Here is a 20,203-nt window from a genome sequence, read left to right as displayed (position 1 = left end):
ATAAGAAAATTACCAAATTTACACAAATTCTAGGAATAATAAACAATACATTAAAAGCTAAATTAGTACAAAAATCTACAAGAATAAAAATATATAATACACTAGCATTACCCACCCTTTTATACGGAAGCGAGATTTGGTCATTAAAGAAAAAAAGACATGAACAGAATCAAAGCAACGGAAATGAAATTTTTCAGGAGGACAGCAGGATATACTCTTTTAGACCGAAAAAGGAATGAAGAAATTTTAGAACAATTAGAAGTAGAGTCAGTAGAAGAAAAAATCAGCAGATACAAATTCAATTGGCTAGATCATGTAAGAAGAATGGAAAATTCAAGAATCCCAAAAATTATGATGCAATATAAACCTAGAGGACATCGTCGACCAGGAAGACCTTTAAGAAGACTGCTAGATGGGGCCGAAACAGGTCTACAGAGGCCTAATTCGTGAAGGATGATGATGATGATGATGATGATATTTTTTAAATTAAAAAAATGCTTTAAATAATTATTGAAGATTCTTTCACAGCTTTCTGTATGTATTTTCCTGTTCTACACATCTATTAAGGCTGGAAAAAATAAAATGTAATATGTTCAAAGGATATCAGCCAAGGGTAAACGTGATCAAGGATGAGAATGGTGACTTGCTTGCAGACTCTCCATCAATCCTAAACAGATGGAAAAACTATTTTGCGCAACTACTAAATGTACATAGGCCAAATAGAAATGATCGGGACGATATTGAAATACAAACTGCTGAGCCATTTATACCCGAACCCACGCTTTCAAAAGTCGAAATTGCGATAGAAAATCTGAAAAAGTACAAGTCTCCAGGTATCGATTAAATTCCAGTAGAATTAATACAAGAGGGTGGAAGTGCATTATATAGCGAAATTTATAAACTTGTACTTGCTATTTGGGAAAAGGAAATTGTACCAGAACAATGGAAGGAGTCCATAATTGTACCTATTTTTAAAAAGGGGGACAAAACCAACTGTGGTAACTTTCGAGGAATATCACTTTTGTTGACGTACAAAATTTTGTCCAATATTCTTTTGAGGAGATTAACTCCGTACGTAGATGAAATTATTGGGGATCATCAGTGCGGTTTTCGGCGTAATAGATCGACTATTGATCAGATTTTTTGTATTCGGCAGATAATGGAGAAAAAATGGGAGTATAAGGGTACAGTACATCAGTTATTCATAGATTTCAAAAAGGCATATGACTCGGTTAAGAGGGAAGTATTATATGATATTCTTATTGAATTTGGTATTCCCAAGAAACTAGTTCGATTAATTAAAATGTGTCTCAGTGAAACATACAGCAGAGTCCGTATAGGTCAGTTTCTATCTGATCCTTTTCCAATTCACTGCGGGCTAAAGCAGGGAGATGCACTATCACCTTTACTTTTTAACTTCGCTTTAGAATATGCCATTAGGAAAGTTCAGGATAACAGGCAGGGTTTGGAATTGAACGGGCTACATCAGCTTCTTGTCTATGCAGATGACGTGAATATGTTAGGAGAAAATACACAAACGGTTAGAGAAAACACGGAAATTTTACTTGAAGCAAGTAAAGCAATCGGTTTGGAAGTAAATCCCGAGAAGACAAAGTATATGATTATGTCTCGTGACGGGAATATTGTACGAAATGGAAATATAAATATTGGAGATTTATCCTTCGAAGAGGTGGAAAAATTCAAATATCTTGGAGCAACAGTAACAAATATAAATGACACTCGGGAGGAAATTAAACGCAGAATAAATATGGGAAATGCGTGTTATTATTCGGTTGAGAAGCTCTTATCATCCAGTCTGCTGTCCAAAAATCTGAAAGTTAGAATTTATAAAACAGTTATATTACCGGTTCTTCTATATGGCTGTGAAACTTGGACTCTCACTCTGAGAGAGGAACATAGGTTAAGGGTGTTTGAGAATAAGGTGCTTAGGAAAATATTTGGGGCTAAGCGGGATGAAGTTACAGGAGAATGGAGAAAGTTACACAACACAGAACTGCACGCATTGTATTCTTCACCTGACATAATTAGGAACTTGAAATCCAGACGTTTGAGATGGGCAGGGCATGTAGCACGTATGGGCGAATCAAGAAATGCATATAGAGTGTTAGTTGGGAGACCGGAGGGAAAAAGACCTTTAGGGAGGCCGAGACGTAGATGGGAGGATAATGTTAAAATGGATTTGAGGGAGGTGGGGTATGATGATAGAGACTGGCTTAATCTTGCACAGGATAGGGACCGATGGCGGGCTTATGTGAGGGCGGCAATGAACCTTCGGGTTCCTCAAAAGCCATTTGTAAGTTGTAAGTATGTTCAAAGGTACAACAGGTTCACGTACCTTAGAACATACCCTCTTGTAAGTTGAAACACATGGAATATAGGTGGGAATACAGTTGTAAGAACTGACAATCAAATGTAAAATGTATTTGCCATCATAAACCACAGCAGGCTTCTCTGATTTAGATTATATTTCCTGGAGGAGCAAGAATTGCTTCAACAGCTTTCTTCAAGGCATCCGGATCAATTGGGAGCCTCTTAACTCCAGACTTACTTCGTGACATGATCTTAAAATAAAAGAAAGACAAAAACCGATAGTATCGTGCACCTTGGAAGATTCCATAGTACAAGATGTTCTATGTTCAAAGGTACAAGAGGGTGCACGTTTAAACAAATATGGCTCCCAAAACTAGAGATTCGAATAAATCATGGAAATTAAAATATGTTATTACTCACCAGATGATAGGGAACACACCGTACTTGAATGATATTAACAAATGCAATCTGGTTTTGTGTTAGAAAACATATATCAATGAACGAAATGTTTACTTTTGGTACTAAAAAAGATTTTGTTCACAGAACTCACACTTTGCAATAAATCAAACCGAAACTACGACCAGAGCTACTTAGCAGCTTTCTCTACAATTTACTTCAGTTTGAGTCCTCTAGGTAGTAACAAAAAATTAAAAACAAAACATGTTCAAAGGTACACTATGCTAAAGGTACAACAGTCTTCCCTATGTCAGCGGACAACTCCGCTGCAATGATGTCCCTCAAGCTAAGTTCCAACTTTCACGTTCGGGTGCCGGTCAGTTACTCTCTCTGGCTGACTTACTCCGGCTACTTCCCATAGCTGATCACCAACATGCTCCTTCAAGCCCCGATGAGTCACTGCCCCTTGTCACTCCCCATCCTGTCCAGCAGAGAAGACGATCGTAACCGACAAATTTTAAAAGCATTCAGAACCAATGAGAAGCAAGATTAGAATAAGCACCAATGAAAAAATAGTTATTAAAGTAATAAACTCGCTCTTTATATAAGGAAGAAGTTCAACAGAAAATGGCGGATAAGAAAATGCCATCTGTTGAAAAAAAATAAAAACTAAAACAAGGAAGTGAAGGGAATATGGGAAAGGAGAAAAAAATCAATAGACAAACAGGGTGCCGAAAAATAAACGGCACACTATTACTATTATTATTAGATGTCACTATCTCTACTCCTTCTTTATTACCATTTCTTTTATCTCCATACACTCAATCTTCGTTTCCTTTCTCTATCTACTACTACTACTACTACTACTACTACTACGTCGTAATTTGTGCATTGCATCCATATCTAATATGTATTTTTTTATATATATTGAAATATTTTACCTTTTGGGATGCGAGGAGACTTGAACCTAAGAAGTTGGGTTTATAGGATTTAGTAATTTAATAACAACACGCCTTAGTCAACTGAGCTAAACAGACATGATGATTAATTACGTTTTAATATTGCTCTTAAGTTTACAGAAGTAAAATGTGAAATTATTTTAATCACATTAGTCCCGTGAACACTTCTAAATAATCCCTGAAAATTCAAAAAGATGAAAATACACGTTTAAAATGAAAAAAATATATATATTAAAATTATATAACTAATTATAATTTGTTATTTATCCGTCGTCTTGGATACCATTCTTCACAATTCATGGCCTCCTATACCATGACCTACCTAGTACACGTATTGATTCTAAAATCCATGCCATGGTATCTGATTATATGAGGACTTATTTTCAACATACTTGGGATGTACTATAAGCAGTAACATGAGCTGCTGCTAGGAAGTCAAAAAGAGGATAGCAATGGAAAAGGAGGCTTTTAATAGAAAAAAAGAGCATCTTCTGCGGACCTCTGAAAAAAGAACTCAGGAAGAGACTAGTGAAATGCTTTGTGTGGAGTGTGGCACTGTATGTGAATGAAACGTGGACATTACGACGAAATGAAGAGAAACGAATGGAAGCATTTGAAATGTGGGTATGGAGAAGAATAGAGCATGTGAAGTGGACAGACAGAATAAGAAATGAAGTTCTGTTGGAAAGAGTGGGTGAAGAAAGAATGATGCTGAAACTAATCAGATAGAGAAAAAGGAATTGGTTGGGTCACTGGCTGAGAAGAAACTGTCTACTGAAGGATGCACTGGAAGGAATGGGAGAAGAGTTTTGTCTAAAAGAAGATATCAGATGATAGACGAATTAAGATCATGTACAGAGACTAAGTATATATTTTTAATACTCTTTAATTTTTATTTCATTTCAATTTAATTTATAGTTTATTTAGGTTTATTTAATTTTTACTTAAATGACATTAGTATGTCTTACAAGTTACGAAATGAAACTCTGTGATGAAAAGCTTAATTACTTCACATGATTTTGGCATTTCTAAAGCATAAAGAAAGCTTTCTGTTCCTAATTGAGGACCGTTTTTGCAAAACTTGCTAACTGAAAAAACTAAATTTTACAGGAGAGACAAAACACTATAGTAAGCAAGTTTTGTTGTATCTCTCACTTATAGCAGAAAGCAAGTTTTGAAAAAACGATCACACTTTGACACACTACAATGAAGAGAAATAACCCAATTTTACTAAGACGCTTTGAACATCATGTAGAGGCCCGCCTTATGTTAACGAATCCATCAAAATCTCAATTTTGCAAATTTTGCAATTAGCAAGTTTTGCAAAAACAGTCCTCAATTAAACCTATATACTGGTACCACCTAATGTGAAGCAAAAGAAGGATATAGAAAGTGATCTTGAAGGTTGATTCTACTCATTACACTGAATATAAACGTACCAATATTCTATTAACAACCATATTTTTATTCTTACAAATGTAACACATCACATGTATTCAAGTACATAATATTACATGAAAAGTTATCCTTTTTCGAAGTACATCTTGCCCTCTACTAAGCCTTTGGAAGATAGCACAGCCTCCTGCAAACTCTAACAAAATACACAAAGAAAACCAGTAACCTTCGTATAAACAATGGAAACTACAATGTTATCCTCCTGGATTATTTCATACTATCGACGTGTGAACGTGATGTGTTATTACTAGGGGACAGATGTTGTTGAAAAGTCATCATCTTATTTTTCACATTAAGAATGATGCTTATTAATATAGAAATCCTTTCTATGTTAATATCAACGTAAAAAATTAATTTCTTATATTGCATTTTTTGACGTTTCTGAACTAGTAGGTTATTTTTATATTTTTTTGGCATTTTTGGTGGTCATTTTTAACACTATAAAGAACTTTTAGATCATTTGGAATGCATTTTACTGTCTTCTTTACAGATAGGCCTGTTAAATCTTTTTCTAAGCAAATAGATTAGTAGTAATTACCTACTGAATAAGTGAATAACAGTAAAGTTTGAGTTTTATAGTTTGGAACAAATTCTAAAGTCCATCCCTCATTCCACTGAAGGCTTCACTTCACACAACGGAAGTAATATAAAATGCTCGACAGCAGCTTAGTTTAAGTGAGGACTTTGACAGCTACTGTTCTTTTGTCGTTACGAGGGTGTCTTTAGAATTTATGTTTGGAAGGGGGGAAAACTTTCACAGTTTCCTGGACAATAGGATGTTGTGTCCCCAATATGGTTCAGAAGGGATGTACTACAGTAGACAGTATTTTTAACACAAAGATTGCAAGAATGTACGCTGTGCCCACAATTTGCTTTGTCATTCACACTCCCTCATTTGGAAGATCTAGTATAGTCCGACCATCGGATCTGTGCCCCCGTAAGATATGCGAACTGAACCTTAATTCCTTTTCAGCCTCGGCAATTCATTTCTCTCCCTGTATTCCTATCTCTCTCTTTCTCTCCCCCACTACTCACAATTTTGAGCCTTCTTGCGGGACAGTTTATTTGCACTTGCAGTCCAGTGTTGTCAACTCAACATGAACACTGTAGCACGGAGTGGTGAAAGAAATATTATTAAGCAAGTAATAGCATTTTGCATAAGTCAATCAGCATCATTAGACCTACTTAAATTAAATTATGAATAAGTAATAATTGAGTACCTCAGTGGAAAAACGGCAGATCCCAACTGAAAGCAATTGTGAGATAATTGCAATTAAAGTTTATTTTAAATTACTACTGATGTATAGGACATACATATATCAAACCTCGTTTAGAGGAAAGAAGACAAATGTACAAATACGACTGCAAATCGGTAGTGCCATAGATATAAACATAGTGTATCAGTATTTATTCAAAACTGAAGATAGCATTACAGGCATATATATGACTACTCAAACTCTGCCTCATCATCAATAAATTCGATGTTTTCACCCGTACTTGTGTTATTTACAGTCTTAAAATTTCTGTAAACAGGAGGAATCAGTGGTAAGAGTTTCATTAGGTCATTATACTTCGACAGCAGTGGCCACTTGGGTACCCGAGGTTGAAAGTGATCACTGTGCTTGCTTGTCGACATCTTCTTTTTGTGTTTACTTTTATCCACTCATCTTGATTGCCATACATGTAACTGAGTCCAATAATCTCAGGCTTATCTTTACAAAGTGACGTTCATACAAATTAAACATTTCCTGAATAGAGTGGACACTTGAAATGTACGCCTTATTTGGGGTTCTTGATCTGCTGTAATGTGATTGGTACTTTGGAAATGACCCTATGTGTTTCCTGATCTCTTCTTTGTCCTCATCTTTGATTTTGTGTGGCAGACTTGTATGCCTAACTCGCTGATCTTGCGAAGGTGTGAGACATGTCGTCTTTGGAGACGTTGGTGTCGTATTAATGTTTCACGTAGAACGGGGAAACCGCGTAAAACTCACACAGGAAACACATACCATAATAATAATAATAATAATAATAATAGGCGTACCTCGTATTGGTCACAGTCTCCATACTGTCACATAAAATATTGACAACAGGGCTTCCTGGCACACAGAAACTCGCTGATTGTTAATAGGATCACAGTACCTGTAAGTCCAGTTTCTTTGCGAATAGTGTGGATTCACTCTGTATTTTTTATAAGCCTTCCTCTTCGTACATTTTTCAATAAGGTCAAAAAGGTAGGTGTTCTGTATCTTGTAGTACCCCATATCATAAAACTCCATAAAGAGCGTGTCTTTTTGTTCAGTGGTAAAGCTACTGTACTGACATACCGACTCCGGCACTTGTGTGATGCATTTATATATTACTCCCTTCAATTTCTACATATTTTTCGTTTATTCTTCATCTTCATTCGTGATTGTTTCACAGGTTTCACAGAAGCAACTTAGCCACTCCACTCGTTACGGACGCCATTCTGAAACTGGTTGGGATATGCCGATCTTCCACTAGGCTAGAGCGCTGCAAGCAGTTTTGCAGAAGCAAAGAATACAGATTACAGCCAAACGACATATCACAACACAGCAAATCGTTTCTCAACAGGTTACTAGATCATAGCAATGTACAATTTTAATGAAATATGCATTCTGACGACGGGTTGGGATCTGCCGTTTTTCCACTGAGGTACTCAATTAACCTTACATTATTATAAGCAATATTCAAGTGACATGACACTGTTTGACGGAAGTTTGGCAACATCCCTATTCGGCAAGTTTCGTGGCCTGCTGTTTGACGTAGTGGGAGAGAAACGGGTGGAATGGGGTGAGTAGAGGCGTTAACTTTTCCAAGAACGATGACAGCGCTGAAGGGGCATAGATCTGATGGTCCAACAATAACAAAAGTGAAGAGTGGAAAGAGGAGGAGACGGAGAATGAAGGAACTGACAATGACCACCTCTGATTGAAACACACTGTAAGCCTTCATTAAAATCTGTAGTTTTCCCTTAAAATCTTCATTTTGTTGCCTTTATCTTAGTCAAATTCCAGAAAGTTGCCTCTCTTCGAGATTTGCAGGGCAGTCATTGCAACAAGGTAACTAATTTCCAAGACGTTGTGTTGCGAGTACTTTGAATAATATTTAAATATCATTTTCTTTTAATTTCATGTCATTTTCACATTATTTTACAGGCATTTTATTGACCATTTTAAGTAGATTTTTAGGTCATCAACATCTGCTCCCTAGTCATTACATTGTAACACAGCAGTATTATGATTATTGCATCATGAGACTTGTGGTGTACAGTATTTTAACTTTGAACGTTTTTGACATTTGAAGGGTGGGTAGTTCATTAGTTGAGAGTTGGACTAGGGGCAGGACATTCTGTTGAGTATTACTTGATTCAGTTTAGCTCATATTTTCAGTGTGGAGAGTTGTTTTATTTTTTGAAGCCTATATGGAATTTTTCTATCGTAGTGTGTGAAAGCATGTGTAGTTTCTGGAGCAAAGTATAAGATATAGATAAGCAAGCGATCTGAGAAATGTAATTATTATCTCTACAGATTTATTTGTGGAAAGAGGGCAGCTATTACGGAAAATAAGTAAATAGTTTTATTGTTGGAAGTTTTCTATTCAACAGAATATTGCATTGATTTAAATATTATGACAGTCTGTGATTTTGAATTTTGTTGTGGGTAAGCAATATTTTTTGTGTGAGATCGTGCGTATTTGCTTGGTTTCCGCACAAAACCAATCTGCAGAAAGTCTAAAATTCCACATTCAGTATTCCCAACCTAACACACATAACAATTTCCCTCTTCTTACCGCTTAAGTGACATATTGATTTTACTGCTTTAGGCTTTTAACATATTATTTTTAGAGACGTTCAATATAGTAATAATTATAAATTGGAAACTTACCACTGCAATTTCACCTAAATTGCACTGTTAATTATTGTTTTTAAATATTTGCAAAAATTAAGTAAACTCTACAACTCCACTAAAGTTACTCCATTCGTGATGCAAGTAACATTGAGGAAGCCGTTAAAAATATCAACAAGATTCCAGACTCATCATGGACTGGGGAAAAAAAAAAGACAGACGTATATCACGGCCTGCTGGAGTATAGTAAACACAGAAAACATTTTAAAGCAACAATGTTGAAGATAGATATTTTTGTTTTCCAAATTAGCAGTCATTGAACAGAAACCAAGATGGAGATTTCATTGCAGCTAATTAGAAATTCCTCTTTCAGGTATGTAATAAACGATCTTCGCACAAAATAATGTACGATACACGAGCGGTATGTTTTCTTTCAATTCTCGGAAATTAAAAAAGCTCAACTATGTTTTGCTTTTTCAAACTTTTCCTCGAACATGAAAACTTCAACATACCGCTCTTGTAAAGCATATTACTATTTTTACACGTAAAGTTCCACACCGGCGTTCCACACACATACACTGCACTTTCAGTGTCTGATTTTTGACATGCCTGGTATATATGATGACGACAATGATATCTGTGAAAATAACATCCCGTGGCTCCCCATATCAAAGGCAACAATGATCAAAGCCATCATACAGTTTATTTATAGACTAGATATGATGTAGCTGAATCTGCCATACCACAGGGAGTTCACATATAGGAACTGTTGGAATATAACACAAAAGCAAGAGTTTCTGTATCAAATTCATTAAATTATGGTTATTCTAAAATATATGCTCTCTTATTATGTTAAACCTGCAGGCCGAACATGGCAATAAAGCCATTACTCTCTTGCTCTTCAATATTTTTCACACACATTACATGTATATAAAACTTATTTTTTAAGTTTACTATATCCCTTTTCATGCGACATAGTTCTTTTAGCCATCGAGAACAACGCAAGCCATTTCACACTTAGGCAACGTTGCCTGCTTGTAATGTTAAGACTCAGTCTCTGTTAGTTATGGTGAGTTAAATATTACACGTGCCCAGACAAAATATTTTAGCCACAAAGAAGATGAGAGAGATGTATGAACTAGATGTGTATGAAGATGTGAATTATTTCCAAGGATACTTTCTGTTTATATCAGTTTATTTGTTACCGTAAACTAATGTGACCAGATACTTCATTTTGAACAGGACTATCCTGTCTTTAGACCTTGCGTCTCAATGTCCCAACAATTCTTGTTAGGAGATCTGTTAGTTCCAATTTGTTGGAAAATGCAAAAAAGAATCTTGCTGAATAAAGTCCCAAAATACATTAGTGTCCAAAAGTTAAGCATAATTCGTAAAACAGAGAAATGAAAGGGAAAACGATGAGCAATCGCTATAAAACTTTATCACAGTGTGTGCCGCATCGTACTTGTGCTCTGTGCATAGGGAGGGGGTACCTCAACCTCCGCCAACCCTCCGAATAAACACGTGTTTCGAAGGTAAGCAAACAGACCCAGTGCGACTCATTCGTTCTTGTTCTCTCATTGTGAACAGAGGGTAGTTTCTTATCACAGTGTATACAGAACAGCACCAACATGCCACAGAGACGCCAACTGGACCCTGGTTTGAAGGGTAGAATAATCGGAAGTCTGGGAGCAGGTTAGACACAGATCGAAGTCTCTCGAGCCCTGAGTGTGGCACAAAGCGTCATTTCCAGGCTTTGGCGACGGTTCGAAGACACAGGAGATGTTCGTCGTATGCCTGTACAAGGTTGCCCATGGGTCACAACGCCGCAAGAGGACCGATATTTGACCTTAACAGCACGACATAATCAGACGATGCCTGCAAGACAACTGTCTTCGGAGCTTGCAGCCGCCTCAGGCGTTCGAGTTTCCAGGCAAACTGTATACCGGAGGCTCAGAGCAGGCGGTCTGTGCCAGACGACCAGCAGTGTGTGTCCAGCTCACTCGAGTACACATAAGGAACCGTTTACAGTGGAGTCGGCAACATCAACATTGGACCTTGAATGAATGGAGGAACGTGCTGTTTACAGACGAGTCCAGATTTAGTTTGACCAATGATTCCCATCGCACAATAATCTGGAGGGAACGTGGAACCAGGTTTCATCCCACAAAAATCGTGGAAAAACGACGCCCATTTTGTGGTGGTGGCGTACTCGTGTAGGCAGGCATAATGTTCAATAGACATACAGATCTGCACTTCTTCGCAGCTGGTGCTGTGAATGCCCACAGGCACAGAGACGAGGTATTGGAACGACATGTGCAACTTTTCAGAGGTGCAGTTGGTCCACACTTCATCTTTATGGATTTCAATGCACGTCCCCATACAGCCAACCTGGTCGACGAGTATCATGAGGGGGAAGATATCCAGCGCATGGACTGGCCAGCGATGTCCCCGGATCTGAACTCTATAGAGCATGCCTGGGATGCATTAGGAAGACGAGTTGCAGCCCACCAACCTCCATCGAGGACGCTTTCAACCCTCTGCAGTGCTCTTCGTCAAGAATGGAAACAGCTGTCTGCAGAGCTCTTGAACCACCTGATAGAGGGCATGCCACGGCACTGCGATGCCTGTGTAGCCATAAGAAGTAACCATACCCCATATTAACCGCTCAGCACCATCATTTTTGTGGAAGTGAGAGTCAGATTTTGTACCGTAATTGTGTAAAATGGTCCCTATGCGACAATAAAAAAAAAAAAATGCTGATATATGTTACTCTGTTACATACCAGATCCTGTGTGATTAATTTCTACAAGTTTGGTGCCATTCTGATAGGTTGGGAACAAAATATTGAATTATGCTTAACTTTTGGACACTAGTGTAGAATGATGTTGAAATGTGTATACATATCATTACAAATGTTGTTGGCGATTCCAACATTGATGACAAAACCATGTTCAATCAATCTGTGAAGCAATTTGCTAGTGCATACAGTCACCCAATGGAACAGAGAGGAAAAAGGAGGGAACAACTGGATAATACCCACGGCAAGCAATGTTGATAGTCGATGTTACTCGCTGGCCACTAGTCACCGGGCCGTACCGAGCCGTGTTAAACAAAAGACAATCGAAATGGTGGTAGTAAAATTCGCGACTATATTCTTAAATAAATCACTCTGTTAGTCAAGTGCAAGATTTATGCAGTACAACAGCGGTGTTTTGAATGCACTAAAATAAAATGCATATGCAGTAAGATCTTAAAGTAGGTGGAAAGGAAAAAGGTAACGAGGAAAAAGGTGTGGTTCACGGAATATCATTTAAATAAAGCATTAAGTACAAAATTATGACCGCGTTGCAGTTTTATTTGTGGCCTAGAGAAAATACCTAGCCTTTTACGAAAAAAAAAAACTTTTAGGGGCCATGAAATTATTCACCACTTTAATTATATTACCGTCTATCAATATTACGAAACAAAAACTGTCATAAAGGCCATGACCGACTAGAAACATCGATACCGAAGAGATAAATCCATTTGGCCGTGATGAAACAAAAGAAAATGCAAGAGAGATTCTAGTTCGAGATAAAATGGACACACAATTTTGATGACCATACTGTTAGTAACTGGAGATCGCTTGTAAGATCTGTCTTGATCTTCTATGTAGAAATGTCGTCCAAGCAAATTGGAAAATCATTGCAATAGGTGAGAGTAACAGTGGTGCTATCTCTCAGTAATGTTCAGAACGAAGGAGGTAGAGAGAAAAACAATTTTCTCCTTCTGATGACACCACAGACCAAAATCATGTTCTTATGCTGGCAACATTGTGTAGGTAGTTAAATTTGGTGGTAAACGTAATGGCACGGTTCAAAGCTACCGTGGTAATTCTCCAGTATAGCGGAAAGGAGTCCATATGTAATGGATAGAAATGGTGGAGCATTTCTCTTTTCAACAATTTTATTGCCACTCAGAGACATTGCTAATTGTTAATCAAATACATTTTCCATGTATTTATTTTTTTTATTGAAACTTCTTATGGAAGTTCATTCACCAGAAAAACATGTCCAATAGAAGTGTTATGAGCAGGCTGTAGTGTTTACGAGTAATGTAATTTCGTTCTTTTTTTGTAATTTTGTTTTAGATATGATAAAATCTTAAACAGTTCATGTCAACATTATGTTTTAATTTCTATTTGTGGTACAGCTAGGAGAGGGAGTTTTTTTTTTTTTTGCAAAGCTGTAGTACAGTACTAGTAGTCCTGTTTTGAGCTTCAGAAATTCTGGCCACAATATGTAAACTGAACATTCACTCATTCAGTTTAATAAATAACTCATTTTCTTTGTGGAATTATATGAAAATACTCAGCTAATAAGATGAAGACCATTATTAATTGAGTCTGGCTACAGTGCATAAGCATAAACACAATATTGAAGGACTAATGGAGCCCCATATCTGTCCTGAGAACTGAGCCCAGGTATGCTGGATTACAGTTCTAAACACTATATTAATACAACAGAAATTTCTATCTCTTATCCGATTCATGTCAGTCAACCTTACAAAATCACTTTTCTGAGCAGTGGTTAACAGTTAACAGACATATTTGTGTGTAGATAAACGACCATGTGGCCGTTTCATGCACGACAGAGGAACAGCACTATCAAACAGCGTTTCTGAACTCTCTATTTGATGTAAAGGTACGATCACATGTCGCTACTTTTGCAGCGCTGCAGTACAAAAAACTGCACAACTCTCGTACTGCGACGTGTGAACAACGGTGCAACCTCAAAAGTAACGGCTGCTGAACCTGCTGCCCGTTACTTTTTCATGCTGCGCGCAGCTTAGAAGTAGCAACATGTGAACAGGGTTCTCAGGGTTGCAGCCGCAGCATTTTTGATATCAGTTTTGTTGAAACTTTTGCTGCGGTTGCGACCAGTGTTACCACCAAAATGTGTCAATGTTACTTTTATTGTTTGGATGTATTTTAATGTTACATGTGATGAAAATAAATTATTTGTAACAGTTATTAAATACACAACACAGTCTGAGTATACTTGCTGACGATATAATTCATAATTCATTTTTTTAATTTTCCGTAGCGTAGTTTCAAACAGGAGAGTTGCCAACATTGATTACGTGAATATGCTGTTGGTTATCATTTAAGTATATAGGCGTTTTTAATAGCTTCATAGTAAAAATAATGCCAATTTCTGAATACTAGTTAGGACAGAAAAGCAAATAATAGATAAATAAGCTATCGCATGAGTTTCATAATAATGCAAACATAACCACAAAATGTATATTGAGAAGTCAACACGCAGATGGAAACCTGCAGCATGACTGCGGCTGCAAAAGTAGCGCCTTGTGTGTGAACAGACTCGCAACCTCCAGTTGCAACTTTTGCTGCACTCGGGTTGCGCAGCACAAAAAGTAGCGTGCAGCACACTACTTTTGGCTTACGTGTGAACACGACACGCAACTTTTGCAGTTGCAGTACAAAAGTTGCACAGCAAAAGTAGCGACGTGTGACCATACCTTAAGATTCATCTCATGTAAAATAAATTTACAATCTAGAAATAGTTGTGCCGTGTTAATAACAAGTTTTCTTGGCATGTCATGAGGCCTAAGAAGTGTAGCTGGACTTACTCCACTGCTGGTCAGATTTAAAGTAGACCCTAACTTTGTCAAAATATTAACTGTAATCTGTTACAATGAAAGTTTATTTTTTCTGAAATAAATTAAATACAAAGTCTCAGTTTTGGATATGTAATGCGTTGTTATGTCCCTTTCTGGATTCAAGAAGAAACTGAAAAATGTGTTCTAGTCTCATGATCAACCCTTCAACTTTAATAATATTAGTATACTATTACAGTATAATGCCTTTTCACTGGTATGTGTATTCTGATGAAATATGACTAAATTAAATAAAATAATTAAACTTTTAACCCGTATATAAAGATTATTGCCAGACCAATGTCAAATTAAGTACACACGTATGTAGCAGAATTTAATATACACGCTAACAAATAAAGCAAACTACCGAATTCCATTATGCATTTGCGTTTCCAGTCCCTGGCACCAAGTTGCTTAATGAATGTCCAACACAGATGGAGAAACTCATCTAGTGTTTCATTGGGTAAACTTAATAACGATCTTTCAAATGAAGACTGACGAGGCCCAGAATGGGAGCTCCAGTAGCATCATGTGGCACATCACCTGAGGAAGCAGCTATGTCAATATGGGAGTAGTTCAAAGGTATCTTGGATTCTGATCCATGCTGTAACAGAAACAGAAATTAATTTCACTTACTTTTTCTTTGTGTATACTACAGAGTGATTTATATAGAACTGAAACATTTCTTTCTTTAATTATTCCGTTGGAAATTCATTCAATGACCAAATCTTAGCACCAAATTAATCAGAATATTCTGGAGTTTCGATTCCTTGTCACTAAATGCGCAGATGTTTATGTTTTATTCCTATTGTTGGCAGCTGTTTTCGACATTTTGTGTCAACGTGAAAATGCAGTACACATTAAATCAACGACTCTTCCTTGTGAAGCAATACTGGATTACGAATTCAATTACAGCTACTCAAAGGCCATACCAGAGAGAATTTGGTGTTCGCAATCCTCCCAAAAGAAACACAATACTGGGACTGGTAAACAAATTGGAAACAACTGGATCTCTGGTGAGTGAAAAGGGCAAGCATCGTTCATCTAGGCTTCCCACGGTTGTTGTTGACGTAAGAGCACGACTGGAGCAGTCACCCAAAAAATCATTAAGACGTTTGTCGCAGGAGACAGGGTACACCTACTCAATGTGTCAGAGAGCCTAAAGCTATATAGGGTTACGGTTGTTCATCAGCTACAGGAAACAGATAAGGATAAAGATTGAATTATTGTTGTTGGTTTCAGACGTTCATTGTGCAAAATCCTGCCATATTGTCCATCACATGGTTCACAGATGAAGCATGGTTCCATTTATCCGGTTATGTGACGACCGAATAATTTCCAGGAACCTGTGGCCACCGAGATCTCCGGATTTGACAACGCCGGACGACATTTGCTATAGAGGTAAATAATCTCCCAAAATTCCTCTACATTTTAGGTATAATAAGTTGTCGCTAGCACAATTCGTTTTGAAACAATTAATGAAAGAAATGTGTTCGTTCTATATAAATCACTATGTATTTTATGCATACAGAAGAATACTGATAAAAGATCATATGCATTCTCTTACCTTATCGAGTCCAGAAACCAGAATCAGGAATCCAGCTGGACCTTGATGCCCACGAGGTGTTCGAGAAGATGGAAGATTGTTAGCTTGGTATATGTCATCAAACATTCCCTTTCCTTAAAACCAGAAATATCATTAATATTAACCGAAATATCAAAACAATTTATTTATTTATTGTCAGGTTTTGCAATGTTCTAAGAAATCTTCCTGCACCCATTTTCAGGATTCTTCTCTATTCTCCCATGCCCAATATTTCAATTCCCTTTTTTCTCATTGTTCTAATTATTCCTCATTTTGGTCTTCCCTCTTCTTGTTTTCCATTAGACTCCGTTCATACACTTTTTTCAGCAATCTGCCTCTTGCCATCCTCTTCATAAGACCAAATCATTTTGTTTTGTTTTGATAAGTTCTACAAGAGATCCTTGTACTTTCACTTCTTATCTTATAACATTACAGCAGACTAGGGCATGCATTTTCCGGGCAGAGAGGCCATGGTCTACTCTATATATTATTTTAATGTACTGAAGTACATATGATATTTCCATGCAGATAGTCTGCGTCATCATACAATGAAAGAGTAATGGAACGGAGAAAAATTCTCTCCGGTGCCAGGATTTGAACCCGGGTTTTCAGCTCTATGTGCTGATGCTTTATCCACTAAGCCACACCGGATACCCACCCCGGCGTCGGACAGAATCGTCTCAGTTTAAGTTCCAACTCTTGGGTTCCCTCTAGTGGCCACCCTCTGCACTAAGTCATAGATGTCTATGAACGTAGGACTAAAGTCCACACATGTGCTGAGGTGCACTCATTATGAGTAACTAGTTGGCCGGGATCCGACGGAATAAGCGCCATCTTAAATCAAGAAGTGATTTACGCATATCATATATATTATTTTAATGTACCGAAGTACATATGATATTTCCATGCAAATATTCTGCGTCATCATATGATGAAAGAGTAATGGAACGGAGAAAAATTCCCTCCGGCGCCTCCAGCACATGTGTGGACTTCAGTCCTACATTCATAGACATCTATGACGTAGTGCAGAGGGCATCCACTAGAGGGAACCCAAGAGTTGGAACCCGGGTTTTCAGCTCTACGTGCTGATGCTTTATCCACTAAGCCACACCGGATACAACCCCGGCGTCGGACAGAACTGTCTCTGAGTTCCAACTCTTGGGTTCCCTCTAGTGGCCGCCCTCTGCACTACGTCATAGATGTCTATGAACATAGGACCGAAGTCCATACATGTGCTGAGGTGCACTCATTATGAGTGACTAGTTGGCCGGGATCCGACAGAATAAGCGCCGTGTTAAATCACTTCGTGATTTACGCATATCATATATTATTTCAATGTACCGAAGTACATATGATATTTCCATGCAGATATTCTGCGTCATCATAGACATCTATGACGTAGTGCAGAGGGCGGCCACTAGAGGGACCCCAAGAGTTGGAACTCAATCAGAGACAATTCTGTCCGACGCCGGGGTTGTATCCGGTGTGGCTTAGTGGATAAAGCATCAGCACGTAGAGCTGAAAACCCGGGTTCAAATCCCGGCGCCGGAGGGAATTTTTCTCCGTTCCATTAATCTTTCATCGCATGGTCTACTGGTAGTGTTGCTACCAGATGTTTCATCTACTTTAATAGCGAGGTAAATGTAGGCACATATGCCCCTGGTACGTTGAGATCACTTTGCCCACATCTGCCACAGCAGTAGATGAAACATCTGGTAGCAACACCACCAGTACATCATGGCCTCTCAGCCCGGAAAATCCTTCCATTGATGTCGGTCGTGAAAGCCTACATGCTATGAGTGCCGGATTACTGAGAATGATTAAAATGTCATTCAATGTAATGTTATAAGCTGCGCCAACCACTCCACTAGAATGCTCCACATATGACAGTGTATGTACATTATAAGGTTATCTCAAAAGTAAGTTCCCATTTTGAAACAGTTGTATTTTCTGTACATATCAGCAGTTCGGTTTCATATAGGTACCATTACTGTTTAGAATGCAATACACAATATGCATATGCATTGAGAAGATATCGAATGTTACATGGATTGAGAAATGGACAGATGAGGCACATTTCGAATTGAATGGAAGTGTTAACACTCATAATTGCAGGAAATGGGCAGAAGATAATCCGAAGACAATTTTACAGCAAGGATTACATGATATCGAGGTTACTGTCTGGTGTGATTTTACATCACATTTCATAATAGGACCGTATTTATATGGAGAAATTGAAAATAGACGAACAAAAACAGTGACGGTAACTGGGCAGCGACATTCAAATATCTTGGAGCAACAGTAACAAATATAAATGACACTGGAGGAAATTAAACGCAAAATATATATGGGAAATGCCTATTATTATTCGGTTGAAAAGCTTTTATCATCCAGTCCACTCTCAAAAAATCTGAAAGTTAGAATTTATATCACCAGTTGTTCTTTATGGTTATGAAACTTGGACTCTCACTTTGAGAGAGGAACAGAGGTTAAGGGTGTTTGAGAATAAGATGCTTAGAAAAATTTTTAGGGCTAAGAGGGATGACGTTACAGAAGAATGGAGAAAGTTACACAACACAGAACTGCACGCATTGTATTCTTCACCTGACATAATTAGGAACATTAAATCCAGACGTTTGAGATGGGCAAGACATGTAGCATATATGGCGAATCCAGAAATGCATATAGAATGTTAGTTGGGAGGCCAGAGGGAAGAAAGACCTTTGGGGAGGCCGAGACATAGATGAGAGGATAGTATTAAAATGGATTTGAGGGAGGTGGGATATGATTGTAGAGGCAATGAACCTCCGGGTTCCTTAAAAGCCATAAGTAAGCAAGTAAGAGAAAGGAGAATGGTTTTGGTTAACTTAAATGAAGTTCCTCTAGCACCTAGAGTCCTTTCACTTCCCATGTATTAATATTCATTTTTTATCTCTCACTAAAGTGAGGAATACAGGGATTGTAAATAGACTTCTTTTCATCGTTAACGTTATTGGCTTGTTGATCATCCTTCTCAAAACGGACAGTGGGGTCAAGAATGAGGCTTCTTTGATTCCGGCGATCGATGGCTATAATGTCTGCTCTTCTCGTTGACCCATTCTCAGCCAAGCAGTGCACTTCTTCGTAAACCTCCCACTTTGCCTTCTGAAGAGTGATTGCGATGGAGCTTCTTACTTTATGGTGGCGATTGTTCCTCGGTAGTCCTCCTTTAGGGCAATAATCCAAAACATGCTCAAAACATGCGACAGTTTTGATCTTGGAAGGAATGACTGGCACGGATCGTACTGCTGCCATGTTTGTGGACATCTTTATAGCATTGGTCCACTCTGAGGATGATATCCCTCTTCTATTATTAATCAAAGAGTTGTTTTTCGGATCTTCACTGAAAGTCTGCACTCCTTTATCTTTTCATGATCACCCTATTGACAATTATGCGTAATTAAATTTGTCTGGATGCAGTTAGTACATGACTGAAACTATAAGTTACTTAGTATGTACGTATTTTTATACTACAGTTATATATACTTACCACCATGTAAGAGATATTGTTTCTATATATTAATCTGATGATACCAAAGAAAAAAAGGCAAAGACGAAAACGTTAATTCATAAACACTTAAGGCTCATTCACAATGAAAATTAAACATAATGGAAGCATTAACTTAACGTTACAGTAAAATCAAGAAGTCATACCATCATTCACGATAGGAACATAAACATAACAGCAAACATACTTGGTAACCATGGAAACATAACAACGACGTCATTTCCTCATATTCTGTCGTATATTTCAGTGCTCCACGATTGTGTTCTGTTTGCAAATCACGTAAGCATAAGCATGAAAGTTTCGAGTTTGCAAACTTTCATGTTAACATCTTACAGTAATGTTTATGCCAATGCTTATGTTTAATTTTCATTGTGAACGGGCCTTTATGACAATAAATGTT

General features: G+C 37.7%; 1 protein-coding gene across 5 annotated transcripts in view; it reads right to left on the bottom strand.

Moving 5' to 3' along the window:
* Nucleotides 1-5,130: 5,130 nt before the first annotated feature.
* The window catches only part of Dip-B (Dipeptidase B), a 64,842-nt gene continuing 49,769 nt past the window's right edge, over nt 5,131-20,203 (bottom strand). For all 5 annotated transcript variants that reach the window (XM_069822798.1, XM_069822801.1, XM_069822799.1 and 2 more), the window contains 2 exons: nt 16,239-16,351; nt 5,131-15,275 (listed from right to left, as the gene is read on the bottom strand). In XM_069822798.1, coding sequence (XP_069678899.1) covers nt 15,141-15,275; nt 16,239-16,351 — 248 coding nt within the window. In that variant the 3' untranslated portion in view covers nt 5,131-15,140. The remainder of the gene's footprint in view (nt 15,276-16,238; nt 16,352-20,203) is intronic.

The sequence above is a fragment of the Periplaneta americana genome, chromosome 4 (genome assembly GCF_040183065.1).
Source record: "Periplaneta americana isolate PAMFEO1 chromosome 4, P.americana_PAMFEO1_priV1, whole genome shotgun sequence".
In the NCBI taxonomy this organism is placed as follows: Eukaryota; Metazoa; Arthropoda; class Insecta; order Blattodea; family Blattidae; genus Periplaneta; species Periplaneta americana.
Note: the sequence above shows the minus strand (reverse complement) of the source record. Positions and strands in the feature narration are given on the sequence as shown.